The sequence below is a fragment of the Lepisosteus oculatus genome, chromosome 3 (assembly GCF_040954835.1).
Source record: "Lepisosteus oculatus isolate fLepOcu1 chromosome 3, fLepOcu1.hap2, whole genome shotgun sequence".
NCBI classification, from domain to species: Eukaryota; Metazoa; Chordata; class Actinopteri; order Semionotiformes; family Lepisosteidae; genus Lepisosteus; species Lepisosteus oculatus.
Window position 1 is genome coordinate 28257604 of NC_090698.1, and position 25625 is coordinate 28283228.

The following is a 25625-nucleotide window of genomic DNA, read 5'->3' on the forward strand; positions in this document are numbered from 1 at the left end:
TTGGTGTTCGTCATTTGTTTTTGCAATGTGTAGCCATCTTGTGTTTCAGTTGGGAAGGAGCCACACAAAACAAGCATCATGGCTGTGGAAGTGATGTGTTTGAACAAGCACAATAGTAGTGTTTTTCCCAATGTCAATCACTGGCAACACAGACTTTTTCAAATGATAGCTACAATAAATAGCATTAGTGATTGTGATCACAATAACGATTACAAGTCCCCATTTACAACAAGTGAATTTAGAGAATTCTAACAACCTAATTAATTTTGGATGTACAAAATGGCATATGTAATTGCGCAGTAAAGGATAATCTGAGCAATTGTACTAGGAAGACAACACAAAATGACCATGCCTCTGTAACAGTGCCTTTCTGTGAACCTTCTATAAAAGTAGCTCATGATTTTCCTCCAGGAAGACCGCACTTCTCAGAGAAATTACATTGTACACCTAGTTAATGATTTGATGTAAGCAGCACAAACACCATAGGTAACCAAAGAGAACTGCAGGTTGCACTGTGATTCCAATGTGAGTATTTTTGATGACATCTTCTGCTCTGGTAAATGGCAAGAAAGGTAAGTGTGTTTGCAAAAGTGTAGTGTGACCCCAACACAACCAAGTTGAGGTTTGAATGGATTTTCTTTGTGAGAAGTGAGCTTCATCTAAACGCGTTCAATTGCAAGTGAACCTTGAATGGAGTCTTGCTCTTAGAGGGTTCCACAATTACACAGGTCTCTTAGATTGTAATCCTTTTTTTAGTTTTACCATGGCTCTATTTTAATTTAACTGATTTTCAAAAGGCTGACTAAGGAAACTTAACTTGGGGTTATAATGCCACACATCCAGGTAGTGTCACTTTGTCCCATAGGCTTTGTTTGCTAACAAGTCAAGATTATTCTATTCATTTCAGAAAATTTACTGTAATTGGATGAAATCACTAATAGTATTGGTTCTATTTTATATTCCGCAATACAACTGAATATATCTCTTGAAGGTTACACTACTGATGGATATTCAGTTTTATAGTGTGTGAAAATTTTTCTCAAACTAATTTCCACACCAGATGCTGGAGAGGGCTTTTGGGACAGAATACTGCTGCTTTGGAAACTACGTTTATAAATCCTTTTGGCCTGTTGGCTTAGAAAATGGAATTTTGAACGTCCCCAGTTTATATTAATCACACCACCTCAGTAAGTGCACAATCTGAAATGCAGTTAGTTTTCATTATTGAATGCTGCCCCATTCCAGTGGAAACCAGCAGGTGGTGCCAGACATGAAGTTAATGGAAGAGGAGAGAGACCGAGAGCTGGGTATATACAGTACAGTACTTGGAAACCACTGACAGTACCAGCTGTTAACCCATTAACAGTATATAAGGGGCTCAAGTATACAGTATCGATCAATATAATATTACGTACTTTATTTGGATTTCCAGAAACATTTAATGTCAAATGATCATTTTCCAAACTATTTGCAATTTGGAAGGCAACTTTTTGTGATTATACAGTAGTTTATTGTATAACATTTTAAAGCAAAATACAAAAAGAAAACTGGAATGTAACATTTTGCTTCCCCACAAAAACCCCCTTTTGATCTGTTTACTTTCAGTAAACCTTTTAATTTTACCATTTTAATTAAGCCATTTTTGGATTCACTCTTAAATTGTTTAAATTGGGATTCTCTTTAGAATGAATGAGTTTTAAAACAAGTATTTTTTTAAGCAGATGAATTCAAAACCCCATTCCTTGTGGATGTAGGTCCCGTGTTCTATGTTTCTATTAGATTTTTTTATTAGGAACACCTTTTAGTAAAAGTTTTGCTGAAGAGCTTGAATATCGCCCTCTATTGGGCTAACATTGGTATTATATGCAGCTATAATTGCAATTATTGATATTGCTGCTATTAGTGGTGTAATACATCAAGTAAAAATTCTTGGTAATGCTTAGAAAAAAAAAACCCTTGGTGTGCTCTGAACAGCTGAAAGTATATTTTTTTATGTGGTAATTTTAAGACATAACTGCAGGTTTAACAGAAAAGTTTTTCAAGATTAACAAATCAACCTACTAAAATCAAATTAAAGCTATACTCAGTGTCAGTATAAAATTAATTTTGCATAAACCTAAAGTTGTTAATTTTACTTGTCAAACATTGTACTTTCTCAATTGTAGGTTGTATTTTTAAAGAGAGGTTCGAGTGGGGAGTTGCTTCAGTGTGCTCTGGGTGGAAACATACAAGTAATTGTTAATTCCAGACTGAAAGAGAGCAAAAACACAAGCTTCAGGTGTGTCTGAAGAAGACTCAACAATCCACACACCAATGTAATACAACCCCATACTTTACGCAGTTAGTGAATGATAAACTGGCTATACCCTCGTGTAAAATATTTAAGGTCTAGCATTATGAGGTCTGATAATTTTTCCTTTGACAAGGGTTGCACTTGTATCAAGGAAGATATTACAACAAATGAATCTGACATTTTACCCTCAAAAAGTACTTCAGAATCAGAAAAAAATATTAGAATTATATTATAATAAAATAATTATTAATTTTTTATGAAAACACAAAAAGCAAGAAGTGGAAAGACTCTGTGTTCCGCGGTATCTTTTTATTTTAAATTAATTTTGAACATCCCCAAAAAGTCAGTGTTCTTGGCTCATTTTATTATCTAGTACTGCTAGCATTTTTTTCCATTATTAGCTGTGTTTATGTAGCGCCTTTTCAGCCCAAACCTCAATTCATACTCCCCTCCAACACAGCATACTGTACATGCAAAACAGATTGGTGTCGATATCAACATGCAGAAAATGCATGTTGTTTCCCAGAATTCCACGGTTGCTCTAATATGGACTCCAGCTGAGAAAAGTAGAAAAAACAGAAACCACAAACCAAAACCCACGACACAGGAGTCAGGAGACTAAACTGGAAGAGATGGGGCTTACATGGGGTGAGGCAAAAGGTATCACCCAAGTCGGGAGGAATTCATGGAGGCATATTGTTGCTGCTTTGTGTCCCACATGGACCCAGGGGGATAAATAGTCATCCCAAAGGTTCCCAAAGTGCTTTGTACATACAGGGACCCACTTTATCCATATATAAAGTGCAACTCAATCTGGGGATGATTTTTCATGCCCACAGGAGAATTTAGTCAGGAAACTGGGGTTCACTACCTTATCTTTTCAAACTCTTTTCTGCCATTCTTTTATTACAAGTGAAGATAAGCGGCGAAATCATTGGGGGCAGATCAGATCAACCTAAATGCCCTCCACAAATGTGGTTTTAAAGAAGGCTGAGTGTTGTGGAATGTGTAGCACACCCCCTCCACTGTGAATGTACCCTGTCATCTGGGAGGGGCTTCTGTGCAGCTAGGTGTAACAGTAATAAAGAAATCTTTCACTCCCTCTTCGGTTTCCTTCTCAATGTAAAATAACTCTTTTATCTCCCGTAACACTGTTGTACTTTGTTCGTGATGTTTGTTTTTGTTGCATTGGAGTGATGGGACTCAACCATAAAACAGATTTCACCCAGGAGAAGATAAAGCTTGAACTGAGTTGAAAAACAGTGTCATGGTATCTGGAACGGCCAAGCAAACAGGACCTCGGTTTAACATCCCATTTAAAGGATGGCACCTTGTACAGCACAGTGCCCCCGGTGACTATGCAGGGACTTTGATTTGGGAAATTCTGGTCCAGAGGGAAGAGAGCCAAACTGAGCCAACTAGAATCCCATCTAGTGTACAGCACTCGGAGCAGAAACAGTGTTTCCTTTGGAGGACTCCCATTCCAGTACTGACCAATCTTGCTCAGCTTCTGAGATCTGACAAGATCCCACTACATGGTGGTAAACATGAGGTTGAGCAGTATGTTATTTTTTTCTTTTTTTTTTTCCCCCATAGCTCTTAAATGTTTTAAAACAACCACACAGTTGAAAGACTGTGCATTTGGCTTGGACATTAGCCCCATGAAATCCCCAGGGATCGATACTAATTGTCACTTCAGTTTCTAATAAACATTTTAGCTCCTATTGATTGCTTTGAATTGGACACCGTAACCGGCTGAAGGGCCACATGGCTTTCCCTTCCACAAAAGCCTCCCTCCCCACCAATCAATACTGAGAGTCTGCAGCAATTTAGTGTTTATAGATGAATGAATTACTGTGCGTTTTATACCACTTCAGAGCCTACGTTTTCCTTTTTAATAGGTGGTCCTGCTTTTTATGCACCAAAGACATTTTATCCGATTTCACAAAGGGGGAAAGACAGTCTTTTCAAGCACAAGTGAGAATGACCGCTGCAGACCCAATCCACCCCACATATGACTCCTCGCAGAAGCCTTCAAACTTTTACACAGTTGTCGCATCTTCTTGTCTAAAAAAATTGCAGTTGTGGCACCGTGAGGTAAAAGTATTTGTTATATAATCAGCCCCCTCCAGACATTCAAAGCAAAAAAAAAATCAAAAACAAAAAGATTGTTATAGCTTTGCTCCTCTTAGGTGACTGGGAGGCGTAACACTGGCAGATTTTAGAAGAAAACGTGCTTCAGACCTAAACCTGGGACAAAAATTTGGAGGAAAATGATCCTAAGCTCAAGGCCAAAGTTAGTGTGGAATAACTTAGGAAGAAAGGAATTAAATGTCCTTGTGTGGGCTAGTCAAAGTCTTGCTGGGAATATGTGGAAAGAGCTGAAATCTGCTGTCCAGAAGTGATGACCAAGAAAACCTGATCAAATCTGCCAAGAAGAACTACACACAAATTGCACCAAACTGGAGTGCAAAGCTGGTAGAGACTTTCCCTAAAAAGTCTTACGGCTGCAATTGCTGCCAGTGATGTTGTTGATACTCAAATATTGAGGTCCCTGGGCTAAAAGCTTACAAATTCAATGCTTGTATAAAGTTTGTCATTTGTTAAAATATGTAAGCTTTTACAGAACATCGTTTTTGTTGATTCAGAAAGGAGGTTCCTCTATGTATTGCATTTAAATTGCTTTTTTTTTGTTTAGCTCTTAAATTTACCGTACTGACAAGTATGGTAGTTTATCTTACCCTTAGACATCATCAGTTGGAGCATTCAAGGTTTCAATAAAATGAATGGTTATGCGATGAACTGTGAAAAAATTAAAATCTTAACTTTTACGTGAAAAAAAACTTTGAATCCACTATGTTCTGAATGTTTGACTTCTGTGTGCTTTATACTTTCAAACCAGGATTTCTTCAGAAAGATCTAAAAGGAGAGGAAGCCTGAAAGATAAACTTTATTGATATTTATTTTTCAAATTACTTTTTATCATACAATTTATCTTTTCAGAAGGACCTAAGTGTCAACATTTAGCCCACTCAATAGTACTTGCCCAAGTACTATTAAAAGGACCAATCATTTATGAAGGGAAATAGCTTTAATTAGGTTGAACTTCGTGTGTCCTGGAGGGCCAGAAGTTTCTATGCTGTTTTCAGTCTTGTACTCAGACACCATACTCAGGCTGTGTGAGTCTCTGAGGGGATACTTGGTTCAGGCTTGACAGATTCCAGAACCGTGGGTCACTCGGCAAATGTCATTCACTGCTTGCTCTGTGGTCTTGGCATGTATAATCACAGTAGACAGAAAGTGAGAAAGTGAGGTGGCTCCAGCATAATGGAGGCATCTAAAACCAGGTGAAGTGGCAAGATTAACCCAATGATGACCACAGATTCATCTTTTTTAGTTTCTTTTTTGGTCAGATAAGTGATTTGACATCAGTTTAACATCATACTCTTTTCTTTTCCTTTTACAGAAGGAACTGAGCCTTCCAAGAAGAGGAAGTTTGTAAGTAACATGGCTTGTTTTCTACCATTTTGTTCCACATTTGCTAATTTCCTGACTTGTACAATATACTGCTGATAGATATATCGCTCTACCCCCTTGTTCTGTACATTGCATAAATATGGTTGCTCTTTTTAAATCAGAAAATTTATCTTACAGTATTGTTTTTGGTTTTGAAATGTGGTTTTATAGCTTTTTTTTTAATCACTGTATTTTGTGAAGAGGTATGTTTTTGCTTGGATCCTATTTTTATGGCTACCTGGCATATTCCTCATAAGACGTTTATGCAGTTTGTGTTGGAGATCTCCAAAGTCTGCTTTTGAATTTATAGCTGCAAACTACTCGCCTCATACTCTAGTTTTCACCATCCCAATGGCCTTGCATTTCTTAATAACGAACCACTATAGTAGAGAGTGGGAATCTCAGGTTTGAGTGGATTCTTTTCTATCTATCCTATTAATTGTGGAGGTCAGTGTCCATTTGTCTTCAGTCTTTGAAGAGTTATTTGACCTTAACCATGATCTATGTACCTCCTTGTTGCTGCACATTTTTTTTGTTGAATTTTACTGTATATACTGTGCTGTAACGCAAGACTTAGAGATGTGAATAAATGTGACCCTTGTGCTTTCTGGAATTCAATTAATTGATAAATATGACTTTGCTTTGTGCAATGCTATTAGAACACTGAATACCTTTTTATGAGATATTTCGAACAAGTCGCATTATCCAGTGTTTGTCATTGGTTGTAACTCTTTCTGATACTTGACATCCTACAATGGCATTGTTCTTTTGTCATTGAAGGAATTAATAAATCTGGAGTCAACTGGGTATCCTAACATTTTGGGGATCATGCGTTTTAGAATTTATTTTTATTTTTATTTCTTGTATTAATGGATTAGTTGTTTAAAACAAGTGCTTTACATTGACAATTACAAGTATAATTATACTCACAGCAAACACAGTACGTACTCTATTCAAGTACAGATGTTAAATGAAAATTAAAGGAAATTGTAAGGTTTCTTGTACAGTGGAAAAACAGAAATATTAAGGTTCTTTGTAAACTGGGAATTATTTTCAAATTTAATGGACGGTTTTACTTTGGTAAAACAATGTTTGTTATCCTAAAATGGATAATTTTTAAATTATAAGTGTTTGTATTTAGTGGATAACATTGAGCAAATGCTTTGAATCTGAAGTAAAAACCTTGTTGTTATTATAAAGGCAAGCTGGATTAGGCTCACTGAGCTGTATATAACTGTAAAGAAATTGCCATGTATCCATTTAGAGAAAGCAGTGGGGTTTCTTTTCATGATTGACTCAGGTGCTCAATGTTGGATGGTCTTTGACTTACGCTAGCTCCTTCAAAGCTTAAAATTAAGCTGATTCATGGCACTCCCCTGACCTGAAACCGATCAAGATCTGTCTAGGCTTGATTATGTTTGCTTCCCACAGGCCAAATGGCATGTCCTTAAGAGTTTTTAGATGATTCCTGTAGTGGGCAGAAATAAAGAAATAAAATTCTCCTAGAGTCGCGCTGTGCTTGGAATGCAGTGTGTTCAATGGCGTGCTATCCGTGACAGATGTGGCTGTGATTGAATGTGTGCTTGACTACCCATTCTGGTGGTCTGGCGCTGGCTCACTCATGTGCAGGAGGGATTATAAACTGAGAATCAGCTTTGTTATGCCATTTGCAGTGCGGTGTTCCTCACACAAATCCATGTTTCGTATAAAATGAGAATAATGGGTACAACGTATCTAAAAAATAGTTTTCACAATTTGAGCTCATTATTTCCAAGGCCTAGTTTATGTCCCTGGAATGCTGAAGTCAATAATCCGTTTTTTTTATTTTTACAATAAACAACAGGATGATATCCTTGGAGCAATTAACTACTGATTGGGCTAAAAGGATCTCTTGGCCACCTCTTGTTTGTAATCTTTATGTTCTTATGCAGTTGTCAGGGGAAACAGTCAGCCTTACATGTAAGGTTTACCATTGTATTTATATCTTGATGTTGGGTAGCATTGTGAAGCCTTTGGTATTGCCTGATATTGCCTGTGGAAAGAAAATGCTTTAGGGAGTACATGTAGGACTTGAAATGAGGGAACTGAAAGGCTCCCGATGGTTTAGAACAAGCTATCAAGCCATGTTGTTGAAGAGGGCTATTTGGGGGGTCCAGGAAATGTCTAGATGACTATTAGACCAGTCACCAAGCAAGCAAGATGGCCCAAAAGGCCTCCCCTTTGTAAATGATTCCCTGTGGACTAAGTAGTTTACTTACAGAGAGAGTAAGGCAAGTTAATCCCTCTTTAAACAAGTTTAATTTACTCCTTGAAGTGCTTGTAAGGTGAAAACTCATATAATTGAAATTCTTATTAATCCCTATGGTATAATTTCTGTTTGGTTACTGAGCTCAAAAACGTTTTCTCAAACATCCAAACTTTACCTTAATATACACAGACTATGTATGAAAACTAATATTCCTGGTTAATAATTCTAGTAACATACTTAAAGTCATTATCTGTTGCATAAACAAGAGGTAGAAAATAACATTCACACTCACGTATGGTACAGTACTGTAGCTCCATTGTTATGGTTGTTAACAAAAGCATAAACATTAGGTACTATTCTGTATTTTATTAACTTAACACACACTTGTAATTTTTTTAATTTTTATTACACACAAATGTAATAAAAAATGAAAAGCAAATTACTTACCTGAGAAAAAACTAGAAAGGAAGAATCTCAGCAATGCTCTATGAGAGCCTAGCTCAGGGTAGGAAATGAAAATCTACTCAGGTAGCATTTACTACATTGCATATGAATGAAAGTTTGTATAGTGGTTTATAAACAGTTTCTATAAGGATTACTGTAGTGCCAAATCAACTTTGCCAGTTCAAAATGTAGCTTCAGAGTGCACTCCTTTTTATGCCACTTCAAATTGTATTATTTATCAGTTCAACCATTTACCTCCAAAACAGTGGGCTATTTCACAGCACAAATACAATCCAATTTTCATATTGTTGCATCTGCATGAGGTTTCACTAGTGTACTTCATATAGTTTATCATACACTCTCACCATTTCTAACAAAGTATCACATCGGCTTCAAAAGTGAGCATTTATTGCAAGATGCTTTAGGTTAGTATTGTTAAAACATACTAATACAATTTATCCCTCTGGGATTTTAGGTAGTCTGTTTAAAAGGTAATTTTAAAGATATGAGGTACGTTGATGCATCTCATTTAGCTTTTTTTCATTAACTAAAGAAAGCATCTGGAGTTGTGATGTAAATGTAGGCAATAGTTCTCAAGGGTCTGTTACTGTACTTTCTGTGGATGTCAAAATAGAACGTGTTTTCTGTTACTTGTAAATCCATTGACTAGTAAAAATAAGTCTAAATCGTTTTGGAAACCTTCACTTTTTTGCTAAACATAAATCAGCACAGTCATCCGAAACTAAATCCAGAAAAATTTGTTGATGTGTAATAGTTACTGGAAAGCTTGAATTTAGTATGTATTTGAGTGACTATATATGTATTAACTTGTTTAACTTAATTTAGTTTGTCTTCTATTGTACAGAAATGAAAATGTTAGTCTTATTTAATTTCTTGGATTAGTGTCTGTCTTGCAATATAAACAGGAAATGACAACCAAAACATTTCATTATAATGTCCTTGGCCCTTCATTTGAAACCACAGTAAATTAATTGCAGTGTCTCTTATCTGGTACAGTGCTTACCAGCAGAGGTTAATCTCTTTTTAATCATGAGATAAGTCTGGAGACTGATGATCTGTCAGGAGTTGCAGTAAAATGTGAAATCTTCCAGCTTATATACTGTATTAATGTTTAGCTTAATTGTTGTAATGTGAAAGGGGTGTTACAAAGACAAAGTATCTACATATATATGTCATATTTAATGATCAAAATTGTGTTTTGTGTTGACAGGTAATCCATATTGTGTGTATGACATCAGTGTTCATTAATATATTTCATCCATGCATTAGATGCCATCCCTATTGCTGTGCTCTGTCCTGAATATATTATTTTTGACACTTTTAGAAGAGGGCCAAGAGAAAGCAAAGAATTTTAATTAAACTACCAGTCATTAAAATACTGGATGTTTTTTAGCCTATAGTTGGATAGGTGACTTTGTGGAATGGTTACTTGCACCTTAGGCAAGTGAAATTAATGGAATAGCTCGGCTTTTAGATGTTTCATTAATTAATGTCAAAGGTGGGGGTGGGAAGAAGAGAAGCAGTCCTATGCCTCGAAATCCTGTGAAAAATTAGGGAATATCACCTTTTATGTTCAGGGGCTAGATCATGCCATAAAAGTGACTCTGTGTGGACTGTTTGGGTTCCAGCTATAAATCCTCTATCAGTGCCGATTCATGTGCATTCCAGGCCTTTTTCAGTGGAGTGTGTTTTTGCCTGAGCACTTTAACACACTCTTATGATTTACTGTCTTTCCTGTTGTCTGTCTGTTGGCTTCATGGGTAAGTACTCTGGCAGAAGGGTTCTAACTCCAGGCAACAATGACCCCAGCCTAAGCACAAAACTCTCCTTTGTAAATGGCGTATCTTTGAAGTCCAGAATCGGTGATTCTGAAGTTGCCATGGAAATGGCATGATATCATATCTTTTCTCCAGGGTGTGTATATTCTATGGGCTATCAGTTCTCCTTAAACTAAAGACATCTTAGATGTGTATAAATTTTCTCTTTACCTCACTTTTTAAAAAAGAAGCATATAATTCCTCTGTACCTCTAGCACATAAAAACTGCGTCTGGGAATATAAAGATAATCTCAGCTGGTTGAATTTAAAACCTGCGGGAATGACACCTAAATTTAACTGAGCCTACTGTCATACTGTATACATTAAGTGATAATGTACTAGAAAGCAAAGTGACCAGATTAAGACGCACTTTTTTTCCTCAAATGATCTATTTAGAATAACCGGTATTGATTCATGCTGATTTTAGCCATATTATGGAAAATGAGATGATCTGGGTTACTGGCATATTGTCTGCATGCTGTTATATTCTACCATGTCTGTGTGGCAGTTTATTTCATACAGTACTGTATGTCTCCAAGAATGTGGCTGCTAAATGTCTACAAGTTAACATGGTAAGTGCTACTAATACTGTAGAAAAGAACTGCCCCTAACTGCCTAAAGTTATCATCTCTAGATGGACTGGGAGTAGGTGTGGAGTAGAGCATAATTCAGTCAATTCTGTCAACATCAGTGGTGCATTGAGCAGGTTTGCAAAGCGGTATATCAGGTTATGCAGACCCTACATCATGAGCACACAGTGTACTAAGCCAGTGTGGTGCAACACGTACACTTCTAATGCAAACATGGTCATACATTATCGCAAACTGGATGCTAGGGACTTTCCTTGTACAACAACACAGCAGGATATCTTAGCCACTTATTCAGGTTCTCATTTTGTTAATTCAGTAATCCTTTGTGGGCTGCATTGCCTTTTGTGTTTACTGGTACCACCTGCTATTTTTTAAACTGTACACCTTCACTAAAATAAAGGGAAACTTCTTTATGTTCAGGTGAACAAGTCCTTAGCAAAGATGACTCGGCTCTTGACGTATCATCTGTGCTTAGGTCTGTGGCACAGATGCACTCAAGCATGAGGGATTCTTAACTTCAAATCCAGGGACTGGAGTTAAGACTGACTTTTTCCCTAGGAAAAATTTAAAATGATTCAGCCCTAGGATAAACAGAATTTAACTCTCAAGCAGCAAACATAAATGCTTAACTCAGAAGCCCATTTTGATTGATTGCCCTGAAGTTCTGTTTGTAATATGTTACAAACAGAACTGTTTAAGAAATGTATTTACAATATCTATAGCTGCTTTGATATTTTCTGTGTGGGGAGGGTCTGAGTGTAGACATCTGATGTATGATAGGCTAGTAAGGTAAGATAAGAGATAAGATCACTTTATTAGCCATATACCATTTCTTGCATTAGGAATTTGTCTTTTCGCATACCCCAGCTTGCTCTCCATGAGACACACAGGCACACAGACGGGGAGAGAGAAGCTTGGGGTCAGAGCGCAGGGTCAGCCATTTATATGGCACCCTTGGAGCAGCTGGGGTTTAGGGCCTTGCTCAGGGGCCCAGCAGAGTAGGATTCCTCTGCTGGCTGCGGGATTTGAACTGGCAACCTTCCAGCCACAGGCGCAGATCCTTAGCCACAATGCTACCGCTCCAAGTCCAATGTAGTGCTTTCAGGTTCCCGTGGATATGCGCCCTCCCCACTCCTGCCTCAGGTCGGCACTCCACTGCTGGGGCTCGAATCAGTTGAGCTAAAGGGAGATCTCCCCTCAGCACAGTGGCTGAGGTCCCTGCTATTTACATCACTGCATTGGCAAGGCAGCTCACATAGCCTGTAATGTCGGCCGTATGCGTTACACTCTCCCCCGCTTAATTCGCTGTCCTTGGCGAAGGATTATCCCATCCCACTTCTAACACCAAGTGGTAGAGTTTCTTTTCACACAGAAATATGGCATTGTTGCATTTATTTTGCCACAGGGTTTACATCAAGGGGCTGGCAAGCAATGGATCTAAACAGCACTCGTGACAAATCTTGAAGTGGGTCCAATTATGGAGTGGGGGCGAGGGGGTGAGATGTGATACTTAGACCTGCTTTTCCAGGAAAGTGCTGGAGCCATCACCCCACACTATTGCCCACCTTGAAAAATAAAACTTACAAGAGCTGCCCAGCATAACAGCTGGTACCAGGGCTTTATTTTGACTTTTTTTTTTGCTTTGCTCTTTTTTCATCAAGTAATTCTGCAATAGTGATTTATTTTATTTGGTTTATGTATTTATACTGGAATCTGTCCCAGGCTTTGATGGGGAAAAAAAAAACATTGTATACTTCAATCCCATGAATGTGCCTTGTTTGATGTTTGACCTCTTCTGTCCTATCTTTAGCTCTTATTGCCACCTGTTTTTATGTTGATCTTGAGTTCTTAAGTATCATCTCTTGTGCCAAGTCTAAAGGGCTGATTCTGCATGTATCAATTTGTTGTATATAAAGAGTACTGCTTTCCTCCTACTGTACCCTCACACAGAGGTGTTTTTTAAGCCTTTGTTTAACTGATAAGTGTTATGAAGAGTCTATATGGTGTTCTGCTTGGAGTGAATATAAATGCCTTAGCTTAGTTCATTTGTTAGTACAGTTCTTTGATAAGGAAGGATAGTGACTAGGACATAAGACACAGTTAACTGAGGTAACTGTCTGCTTTTTGTACAGTTTTAATGTAAGTAGGGGTGTCTGAAAATTTTTCCAATGTGAAGAGGAAAAATGGAAGTTTTAACATATTGTGAAATGTCAAAGAAATTAATCATACAGTATAAGGGTACTCCTTCATCCTTTTAGCTTTAAAAGGCCCAAAATATGTCACAGTACTTTTCTTTTCTCATTATCTGACAATGTACTGTATACTGTGTGGGTGTAGGTCATTATGACTACTCTTCTTAAAACATTTAAAAATGAGAATTTTTTAGAAGATTGTGGATCATTTTCTGTCTGAAAAAAGGTTATTTGCCTGTGTGTTTTGCCCCCCAGAGATGCAGGTGGAAGCAGCAAACTGTTTCAATCCGCTTGAGAGAACATTAACATTTTTATTGCTGAAGCAGAAAACCAGTTTAATGGTGCCCTTTTGCTTCAGAAAAGCTTCACATGGTAACTGCTACAAAGTATGAATTAGAAATTAATCTTATTAATAGCTTTATTCATTCTTTGAAATCATTCTTTGCTCGTGCTGTAAGAACTTGCAAAGCAGGGCAGCTTAAGTTGTTCCCCATTGTGTTCATCCTCTTCAGATGGTGAAATACATTTTTAAGCACACTTAACTGTCAGAAGCCATACAAATTATACAGTATACAGTATATACTGTATTTCTCTGCAATGGTGGTTTTGAATGTATTCCCTACTAATGATGTCTTTGTTTTGTGATTTTCATTTCTTTTCTTATTCAGGACCTTCACACAGTATGTGTAATGTATCTACTACTGCTCTGTTTTATTTCATGTTAAATATTCCACTTTTCATGTCCAATGCTCAGCAATTCAGTAGTAGCAGTATAGTTTGTATAATTTCTCTCAGTTAAATCAGCTGCTATTCCCTTTTTGCCTTCCTTAGCTTGTTCCATCTAAATATACGTGCAGTAGTTCCATTCAATACAGTACATCTGTTCTAATATGCTTTGCACAAGTTCCTAGTTTATCAGCTGTAAGTAACAATTTGGAGTGAGCCTGTAACCTAATTAACTTTCGTGGCCTTTGACCTATGTATATCTGTGGTACATTTTATTGCCTTCTATTTGATAACCTTTGGATGCGTCACAGTCAGTTTTCCTGCTGGATCGTTTTGACTGATCTTGACAACAGTTATAGTTTTAACTTCAGTTTAATTGTTACGCAGATTATATTCACATTTAAGTTAAAACTTTGTCCCCCCCGGACCCCTCCTCTGTCACTTCCCTCTTCTTTGCATGACATCAAGCTCTGGTTGACATCAAATTCTATGAATCTAAGTAGTGACAAAAATCAGAAATTGTACTGGTGGGAAGGAAATGCTAGCCGGGAGAGCTTCACAATAATTATGGATGGCTTCCCTAGTCACATATAAGCTGTAGTTGTAGGAATCTAGCAGTCACACTTGGTCCTTTCCTGTCTTTTGAACCACATGTAAAAAAATTGCTAAAGACATCTACATTGGAAGTCTCTACGTTGGCTGCCTATGAAGTCCCGTATACAATACAAAATATTGTTACTGACTTCTAAAGCTTTAAATAATCTGGCTCCATCATACATCTCTGAACTCTTTCATGTTCACACTACCTACCATAGTTCAGTTGAGGCTGGTCCTTTGCTCACTGTACCCAGGTCTAAATCTTGAACTTTTGATGACAGTGTCTTTTCTGTTGCTGCTCCATTGTTATGGAATGTCCTTCCTCTGGCACTTCAAGAGACAAATTCTTTGACTCTCTTCAAATCTAAACTTAAAATTCACCTGTGTATCAGAGCCTACTGTATGTCCGATTGCCCTATACTCTGTCCTGTATTCTCCTGTTTATTTTTTTCTTCTACTTTTATTGTACTTTGTCTTTTTTTCTTTATGCACAGCATCCTTGAAAGCAGCCTTTGGAAAGGGTAATTAAAAATAAAAGTTTTTAATATCAATTTTTAAAATACTGTAAAAAAAATCACACTAAATATTTAGCTGTATAATTGCTCATCTTTCTCTTTGCATAAGAAATTTAAAATTACCTCAAATTAGCAGTGCAGTGTTTTATGAGCATTAGTTTTTAAAATACTAGTTTGGTCTGAGAGCTTTTTAGGTAACCAAGCACTAGGCATGGTGATGGGAATACATCAGAGGTAATGAATTCTTTGTGACACACATCAGCTTTATAATGTAATTAGTATTGTTCCCAGTGCTGAAATGATAAATCTTGCTAACAGGTAAGTCATGCTTTAATTCAATTGTTCATATTGTTGTCTTTGGGCAATGTTGAGTAAAAGATTGATCTAAACATGGTGTAGACAGAAATGGTTTAAACTGCAGTAGGAATCATTACTGTTATCACCTAAATGTTTCAAAATAAAGATAGGCATTTATATGTTGTGCTTTATGGTTTTATAAGTGGTTTGTTTCTCTGGGGCCTGTCCATCACTGTGTGAGTTTACTTAAAATGTGCTCCACTGTTTTAGAGTGTGGTAAAACGTACAAGGATGTTTTTGTGTCTTCCATTGCACCACTGATAGCACTGTCGTCATTTTGGAAGGTTTTAATGCCTAAAGCAAGATCCATTTGAAGGTACTGACCAATCAGCAATTAGCAGGACTGAAACATTGACATGCCAGTAAAGAATATAGTTGTTGTGAATGGAGACTTTGTATTGCTTTCTAGTGCAGAAAACCAACACAAAACCAAATTTGAATAAAGAAACAAAACTTATGAGTGACCAAAGGTCTGTTTGCAAGTAGAAAAAACATTGGAGATTATCTGAAAAATAATGGTTCTTAGACAGGTGAATTATTTATTGTAATTCATCAATGTTAGCATGCATGGTTGTAACTTGTAAATGCTATTTTAATGGCTTGATTTATAAAAAAAACTAATTCTGTAATAAATGACACAATTAAAAGGTATTAATTCTTTATTCAAGCTCTTAATCCCAAATCTTAGTTTACTGCCTCTTGTTTGTACTTGCAGCGTGAATTTTGGGAAATACAAAGTGGCCTGGTGAGGTTTTATTATTAGAAAGGCCTAAGGAATAATAAAGTTGTGTTTAATAAAGTTTCAGAGGTGTTGTATACCATATGTGTTATGATGTGGCTAGCCCATGAAGACAGACACTTCTGTGTTTGTGCAATAGCCAAGTGTGGCTCGGACAAAGTATGAGGCAGGTAGAGATAGCTGAAGCAAGAAGGTGCATGGACAGTGATGAAGATTGCCAAAGTGGCCTGATGACAGGCCGAAGTAATGGAAGAAGGATGGCGATCAGGATCTGACAGGGCTGGAGGTGAACTGAGTTTTCGGGGCAGATGCAGACGGCGAGAGGGGGTTGGGGGCTGAACCCTTGTGTGGGATTCTGGCATTCAACCGTGTCACTGGTCCAGTGTCGAGAAAGAAATTGAATTTGAACAGACTAACAATATTTTGGGCTGATTCAGGCAGAGTATCCTTCGGTGACACAGGTTATTATTACTGAGTGCACTACCTTGTCTGCAGGCATCTCAGTGGCTGCAGAGCACTGGGTCAGGGAGAGCAGGGTTTAAGTTGTGTGACCTGATGAATGAAGCAATGAATTTGATGAAGGAGGCTGAAAACTGGCCTGAGAGAGTCCGAACAGCCCCGGATGGAATGTGACTTTTTGTCGGAATGCCTGGTTTCCAAGGAAGCCGAGGGCCACGAGCTCTGGCCTGCCCAGACTCTTAACAGTAAGTGCATGTACAGTAATTGAAATTTTAAATGAAGGTTGTGTGACTTTATCCACAACAGCCACAGTGCTTTTATAAAATTACTTAAAGAGCTGTGATATAAACTTTATTAGGAGAATTTGCTAACCTTTTAGAGTTCTGAAAACACACTAGTATGGGTATGCTGTTACAGAGTTAAGATCTCTCCTCTCCAGCATGACAAGCTATAATGGCTTATTGCTGCAGAAAACATTATAGCAATGTGAATGAGAATTCACAATAGCAATGTCAGCATCCTTAAAATCCACTGCCTTTTTATTTTTATTTGAGGAGTAATTCCTAAGTTTTTAAAAAGGACTTAATTTAATAATACCAAAGCTTGATATGTGATGGTTTAAAACAGATCACGCTGTTATCTTCGCCAGGACAAGGAAAAGAGAACAAAAATAAATGAATGGATAGATGAATAAATATAAGTACTTGCAATAAGAATAGTGATAATGAATATGACGTTGACTTTACAGATAATAGTTCTTTAACAGCTTGCATTGCCTCTTCTTATAATGCAACAGCATAGGAAAAGCAAGGACTGCTATATGAAGTAACTACGTTATCAAGATTGTTAATAACTGTTTTAAGATCTATTTTGCACATTGTTTTGACATCAAGAGAAGTTGCAGGATTTTCTTGTGCTAAGATTCAACCAGCCCTATGCAGTAATGTTAGAATCCTTTTTTAAAAATTTTCCCACCCCAAAACTTGGGATGACAGCACAGGCATAGATTTGTAAAGGCATTGCAAAGCACGGTACACGATCACTTCATGACACACAGCCTTCACACAGAGTAATGTTGGAGCATTGCAACATTTTAAATACTGGAGTTCTCCTTATAATAAAAGAAACTGGACTTTCCTTATCAGCTGAGAAAGTAGTTGGATTATACATTTCACATGTTTTTTTTTCATGCATGGACTAGGCTGAAGAACATTATGATACTGGTAAACAGGCCTTTGATTAAGAAGTAATTATTCTGAGGGATACTCTGTTTTTCTTAGCAGTGGAGTGATTTAGTCTGTAAAGTACAGTATTTATTGTATATACAGTATAGCAAAATGGTACACTTTCACTTTTCCACCTCCATGTTTTTCTATGGTCACTACACATAATCTTGACAATCTCATCATGTTCACCCACTTACCATTGTCTGTTGGAGCTGAAACTTTTTTTTTCAATTGTTAACTGTGTGGGCCCAACCATACACCAGTGGCTGGCTATGGATGATGAGGCCAAGGATGGACACATCCATCTGGTAACAGAAATGGGGTGCAAATCTTCACTAACACATTTTGGATTTAATATTTTTGTTTTAGTGGTGATATTAGGTTTTTTATTTTTTATTTCTCTAATATAAATATTTTTTAACATGATATCTATTTTTATAAACTTTCCTGTTTTTGCCCATGGGTGATTTGGCAAGACATGAAATTGGTAGTTGATGAGTTAATTTATTTGGCTTGGACATTTCGTTTTTTCCTTAGCCACTGTTGTTTGCAGAAGCTGCCACGTTTTCAGTTTTTATTGATTGTCATCTGCTGTTTGTTATGCAAAATAGTCTTTTCCTGTCTCTCAAAGATACACAGATACTTTAAAGTGTCTGCAGTACAACCTGGGCATGTTAACATGAAGGTTTAGGGTTGTTTTTCTTTTATTGAGAAATTGAACATGCATATTTCCATAAAGCATAGATAAGAGGATTTTCTATCAGGTTATAGGCTTCATAGACGTAAGGGGCTTAAATAATAAAAATTAGTTTGGAATGTGGTCAGAACCCTGTATGCCAACCATTGCAGGTTAGAGCTTGAGCTGTGGCAGTGGCTAACTAGTGGTACACACCTGGCCAAGCACTGCTGGCATTGGGTGGCCTGGAGTCTAACAGGATATCCTTATCTTGCTCTCTGAGAGTGACCCCTGTGATTAGGGAGGTGCCTGGGAGCTTGTATTGATGCCATTTAGAGCTTCATGACCCCGTCTTTTTGTTACCAACACTCTTGCCCAGACACTGTGAGACTCTTGCAGACATGCTCCTGCAGGAGAAAAGCATGCAGGGTTCTCTGTGCCGAAACAACAACTATTCCAGGTTGGAAAAAACGTAGGAGTAGGAGAGGTAAGCAGTCATTGAAAATGTTATATGTAAATGTTTAAAGGTAAGTGGCCACTGCTAAAATAGAGCAATTCAGTCTGGATCTGATGCAAATTTGAGCCGAGGTTAACTAATGTCTGGAGAAGGGCTAGTGATCATTGGTCATTTCGCCATTAATTCAAAATGTCATGCTCTGCTTTCCACATTTGTGACTCGTTTTTCACATATTTACTGTGTCTGTTTGCACTTATCTTTACATCTGCTAGTCTACTGAATAATTTCACACATCGGCACAAAACCTGCGAACAGGTTCTTAAATTTAACTGGTGTAATTTAATTAAAGGGGCAAATAAAATGAACAAAATCTTTTAACCAGTTAAATTCTTCCCTTTATGTATATGTTGATGACATGAACCAGATAGCATGAAAAAGATACGATTCTGTGCATAAACTTCAGAATGCAGACTTTTCTTGCACAGCCCAGTGATAAAGTTACTGAAACAGATACAGTAGCTAAATTGCTAATGTATAGATACTGTAATTCTCAAAGGTCTTACAGTAATCATCAGCCTTATTTGCTTCTGGTTCTTGGCCCAGGAAGTGTAGGTGCTGCAGCATTTGTGTTGTTTTTTACAGAACATTGGCATTTTAAACTCTTTTTGTGGTCTTCTTATGCTTGTAGTCAACCCTTAAATTCTCAAGTCCAGCCTACATTCTGAGGCACCACAGTCAACCTGGGCTTTCTATTAAAATGCAATATAAATGTACTGCATTATTTCTTTTTTTTAAATGTTTCTGGCAGTAATTGTGTGGGACAGTTTACCTACAGTAATTGACATTTCCTTCTTATTCTTCTTGTCTTAAAGAATACAAATATTCTGGATTTTTTTTCCAGCAATCCTGATTTGCTCAAAAATTTAACTAGAAGCATTCATTAAACTGTTAATATAATAAATGCAAAGAAAATGAATTTTGCATTGTTAGGTCACAGTCTGTCCACGTTTATTTTATTGACACTATACACATGATTATGTTGTTTAATGACTTAATACCCTCCAGAAAAAAAAATTACAGCATCAAATTTATGGAAAATATTTAGAATTTACTGCAGAAAGTGAAGAGATGAAAGGAGAATATAATAAATGCTTGAATCATCACCAGAACTTTACTATTTATAGAGAAACCCCTGTGAATAGTTGATACTGTATCTATTGTATGTGGATCAATCTCAGACGTTTTTTGGAGAGAGGTGTCTGTCAGAAATACTTTACATACTGTAACTTTTCTACTTTTGTATTTTTTTCTGACTTTTACTTTTAACGTGATTTCTGCTGGTGCTCTGATTTTTCTTATCTTGTAAGATCTGAATTTGAATGATAATGAAATGAAAAAACTTCCCTTGGAGTCAAAATTTTAGACTAGATCTGAATGGAAAATAAAAGTATCTTCAAGATCCCGAGTCCCAGAGCTGTGCAGGATCGAGTTCAAGTTTTCTTTGTTGTTGTTGAGTCCTCTCCACCAGAAATGTTGGATGAGCATGACTCCCCAGCTCAAGTCCTTGACTGAAGTTCTCTATGCCTGGATCTTTTGATAGCCATTCAGTTATAACGGGTGCCTTGGTTTTGTGTTGTGTGCAGAAGATGATTTCTGTTTTCTTGTAAATGAACTTTCGCTTCCTTTTCAGTTGCCAGATTCCATTCAGAAAACAAAAACCATGAAATTCTGTAAATTTAGTTCCAGTTACCACAATAAAATAGGTATGCTGCTGCATTTACTCATATATGCTTAGTTATGTACCACCCTATTAAACAAAGGTTATTCCATGGAGTTTGCCTTCTTAGAAGCCACACCCTTTTTATCTATGTATCTGTAAGTCTGCCAGTTTTTTTCGACAACGGCTTCCAAAAGGTTTTTAAATTAACTGATTATAACCAGTTGTTGTTTTTTTTCCGCTGTGTACAGTTTTTCGGAAAGTGGGCCAATTAGCACCAATAAAGACAGGGAGAGTCGTTTGCATTTATTTTAATTTAAAGTTTAGGTTAATTTAGAATGATTAAAAATAAGTAAGTAATGTCTGTCTCGCAAGCTACAAGACTAAGAATATTTAGGTTCAGGGTCAGAGAGTTCTGAGTCTTTGGCAAGGCAAATTGCAGTGTCTTGTTCCAGCATTTTGATGTCAATACAGACACAATGGATCTTGAGTAGACATAAGTCAAAGATAATGCAGTGATGGGGTTGATCAGAGCATTAGGGAAATTATAATTAATTCCACTCTTCTTAAAGCTGCTCTTAACCAACTAATTATACAGATTATAACGTTATTTTTCAAGTTTTTAAATACATAAGAAAAATGTCATTTTAATTCGGTGCCATCACAGACAGAGACATAAACACTGTCCAGAGATTCTTGGACATTTGTCAGGTATCCCATAGAATGAGTCCTAGAAACTCAGAAACCTTGGGCTGTTGTCTGTCATTTCCACCCCCTGCAATGTAACCCTTTCTTGACAGATAATAACCCAAATTCTCCTTCTGTATGTCATGAGGTAATCCAACGGGACTGTGGAAGGAGACACAAAGTGGAAAAAGTGCACAAGCAAATATATTCAACCATATGTGGAAATGACAATATAAGTGATGGGGATAATAATCATTTTTCCCACTTGTGCTTTAAAGTATATCCCCCCCTGCTTAAGTTGTTAAATAGTTTTAAATGTCAGAAGCTAAAGGATCAGCATTATAAACGTTAGGAAGAAAAAGAGTGAGAAGCTTGGGGAAATTTCATGTCTACTCAAAAAAGCACACATGTACTGTAAGTGCCCACATGTAACTGTCTCCCATTACAGCCTCTGAATCTTTAATGGTGGAAGCAGCAATAGAAAATTCAATTGAAAGAGAAGTGCAAAGAGATGGCTGTTAAACGGTTGATTCTAGAAGAGGTTGGAATGCAAAGCGCTGGAGCTTGCAATTGTGTTGTAATTGCTCTCTGGAGTGCTGTCAGTCTTCATGATGAAGAGGAGTTTTCATTTGTCCGAGCAGAATTGTGCATGCGTGCAGTGACTGAAGTATCTGGTGTTCATGTGAATATGTCAGTTTTTAGATAAGCATATAGTATGAGGGTTCAGAGTGCCTTGGGCTCTGCTGCGTTGATGGAGAGAATCACCGCTGGGGGGAGGTGTGTGTGTGTGTTGGTGGGGGGGATCTCCTGCCTCTACAGGCAGTTGACATTCTTATCTGACAGCTAGAGGTGGAAGTGGAAGGACCCAAACTTGCACCCCCTCCCCTGGAGAGATTGTTAGTCCATTCCTTTATAGTAGTTCATTTTGGCTCTTTGTCAGTGCCTGGATGCTGGCAGTGAATACATCATGGTTACAATAGAGCGAGCTAACATACTGCAGCCATGAAAGCCCAGCGGGAGAGACTGCGAATTCCGGGGCTGACCTTGGAGTAAGTATTTTCCTTTTTTCAGCATTTTAAGGATTCATATTTGTTTCCTTGCCTCCTGTACCTTTGTAAAACCGTGAGCATTTGTGAATGTTGTCAGCAGTGCCGATATCAGCGAGTATAGCAGATGCGAGTGGCGGAAGAGTAATTTAAAATGCACTGCAGCTAGCATCAGCCAGTCTGTTTGCCTGTGTATGGCAGCCTAAAGCCAGGATACTGCAGCAGAGGCACAACAATAACATCACTGTTTACCGGTAATGATACAGACGCACAGTGCATAATCATCTTGACAGTGTGTTGTTAAACTACTTGTTTGGTAGGCCACGGTTACTGTGTTTCTACCATGTGGAGGACTCTAACAAAAGGTCTTCTGTTTCTAGTAAATAGTTCAGATAGGTTACCATAATAAGGCCACTGTCTGGGAAAATAAAACTCATTAGAAATAATATTCAGTTTCATTCCGAGCCAAAAGAGATACGTTTTGTAAAAATCACAAGCAAAACAAGTAAAGATGTCACATGTTTTCCTTAGCATATTTTTATGTTCAGTCACATTATTTTAGAGTTATAAATTAAGGAAAAATTATGACTTGAGTAACATTCAAAATTGTTATTTTATCACTGTTAGCTTTTTTAACAAAGCAATATTAATACAGGATAAATGGATCAGTAGTCAATAATAAAATATGCCCATTTATATGGGCCTGAAAAAGCTACTAAATTGTGGGATTTTCAGCACAGTGTCAAAGTTGTCTGTCTTATCCTAGGTACCGTATGTCTTATTCCTTAGTCAAGTGTTAAACCTGTTTCGGGTTTTTTTTCTTACACAAAGTAGCTTATGAATTGTACAGGCTCTGCAGACATATGAATGGAAGTGTCCTAATATTGATCTCTTAGCTCGTCTTTCTGTGGTGATAATACAGAAGACCTCAAACGTCTTAATTGTGTCCCACGGGATTGAGTCGGTAGTGCCAAAATGGTCTTTGCCCCTGAGAGTAAAAAGTGAGCTATCCACATCTGAGATCTCAAAAAAAGGGGTATTGCTTTTTTAAAAGTTTTATTTCTCTGAGATTGGGCCATACCATCATGTGAAAGTGAGCTTTACACCCTGATTCATTGTGCTTGATTATATCAGGTACGCCGTTTTTGGAATTGCATTGTGCTGCAGGAAGCTTAACTCCCTCCACCTAGAGAGCTTCCTGCGCATGTAGCTTACAGGGATTTTGCAAAGAGATTTCGTGTTTATTAAATTCAATTTAACTTGCAGCCTCACTCCAAGAAGCTTGAGCCCAACTCCCACAAGTCCTTGCAGCCCATGCAGCCCCCTGCACGCATTTCATTTCTGGAGGTAAGAGCTCAACAAAATAGCCATTTTGTTTTGGAGCAGTTAAAGGATGAGCAGCGAAGCCCATGCATGCACAGCTGCTGTCGATGGAACTGTGTAGCGACTCGTGGAATCGGAAGCATCGTCTTTTTTTTATTCTCGACTTTGCCGGGAAAACTGCAACCACGGGCAAAAAAAAATAAACATTGGAGATTGCTTTGATGAGTTGTGGGTATGAGGGGAGGGGGGTCACCATGCTTTTAAATTGGTCTTGGTACTTTCTCCCTCTCCCTCTGTGTCTATTTGAAATCTATTTCTAGTCTATCTTTTGTGAAAAGTAGGATTTGTACAGAGCAGTCGACATCTGCGTCCAAATGTAAATAATTAACTTTATATTCTTCTCCAAAGCTGCTCTTGGTATTTAGCAGAGGAATTATTCATGTGCTATAAGATAATGTCAGGGAAGGGGTGTTAGTATGCCGGCTACCAGATGCTTTCAGACTGAGAATTAGATTTTTTGTGGTTACTGTCCTGACTTTCCCCTTCTGGCACTGCGGCAATTATATTTGATTTCAAATTCTTTTAAAGCCCGATTTAAAACGGCAGGATAGGGCACATGATGCCATTTCCTTTCTCTTTCCTTTTCTGTGGTTCTATTCATAAAATGACGTGGATCTCCTTTTCATTACAAACCATAAATGAAAGTATCATTAAATACTGTAATAGTGTTGGACATGTGAGAATTAGGCAGAAATATTTTAGCCTGCAATATGGTTCATAAAACATATACAGCCCAACCTTAAAAAGACTCACCCTCCACTAAAACTATGCTCTGAGCATTTCTACAGTCTTTACTTGGTGTACTTAACAACTTAAGAACAAAGAAAGGCTGCAAACAAGTAGTGGCTATTTGATAGTAATTTAATCCAAGGATTTCATCCACTGTTCCTTCAAAGAAACCAGAGTAATGGATTTTTCAGCATGGCTGTGTAACTTGTTACATACCCCTGCAACCCTTTGGGTAAAGAAGTTCTTCAGTTCTCCATTTTAAACTCCCACATAGTTCCCACTGGTGCCCATTCATATTTGGTTTGTATTTCTACATTCTGAAGACATCTGCTGGACTTTGACTTTATCTATGCCTTTTAGGATTTACCATATTACTGTATATCAGTTCCCCTTTTTAGTCTTTTCTGTAGGATATGTGGATACATTAGACAAAGATATTATGGTATGTCAAAAGTGGGTGTGTACCATCCGGTTTTATATACCCAGCAAAGCAAACAGGTCTACAGTATATGTTTGTTTCCCAAGTTGTAAACATATTACCAAGCTCTCAATCACCAGCTGATGATAAAGGGTGCATAGGAAGTCAAAACAATGGAGTTTGATTGTTACAAGCTGAGTTATCAGGATGCCTTAGGTTTGTCTTGCCTAGTCAGTGAGGATGTAGTTGTTTGATGCCGTAAACGTCCCAAAGAAAATCCTTTTCTTCCTCTAAGCTGTCATTTTGCTTTCAAACTAGCGTGCTTTGTAAATTACATGGATTATGAAACCTTGGTCTTTTGTTGCCGTTATTGTTTTGTGTAATTACTGGTTACAATAATGAAAAAAATAATAAAGTCTAGTTTGTGTTGAATTTGGAAGTGTTGGGAAATTCCACACTCAATTAAAATTAATTTAAAATATAATAAAATCAATGTAATCTATACAGTATTAGTTGTATTAATTATGAAGTACTGCAAGTATTATTCAGTTATTCAAATATATTAGTGCTAATTTGCAGTGAAAGTCTTGTTTTATGTGTTTTTTTAGTCTTGTGAATGATAATGCAGTTTTCAAGAACACATTTTATTTGTTTGAATTCACCAGTTTTAAAAAATAAATATGAAATCTTTTTACTGGATTGCATTAATGTCAGACATACTGTATACAATATCTCTTTCCCCTATCCTTTTTGTTTATTAATGTTATTTTAA

At 37.3% G+C, this 25625-nt stretch overlaps 1 protein-coding gene across 12 annotated transcripts in view; it reads left to right on the plus strand.

Annotated features, from left to right (window-relative positions):
* mast4 (microtubule associated serine/threonine kinase family member 4) overlaps positions 1 to 25625 on the plus strand; it is a 193720-nt gene that overhangs the window by 92380 nt on the left and 75715 nt on the right. For 9 of the 12 annotated variants that reach the window (XM_069187097.1, XM_069187098.1, XM_069187095.1 and 6 more), the window contains one exon: positions 5760 to 5791. In XM_069187097.1, coding sequence (XP_069043198.1) covers positions 5760 to 5791 — 32 coding nt within the window. Of the gene's footprint in view, positions 1 to 5759; positions 5792 to 22064; positions 22327 to 23589; positions 23671 to 25625 lie in introns of those variants that run through there. The other 3 variants (XM_069187100.1, XM_069187101.1, XM_069187103.1) reach the window with 2 other exon arrangements.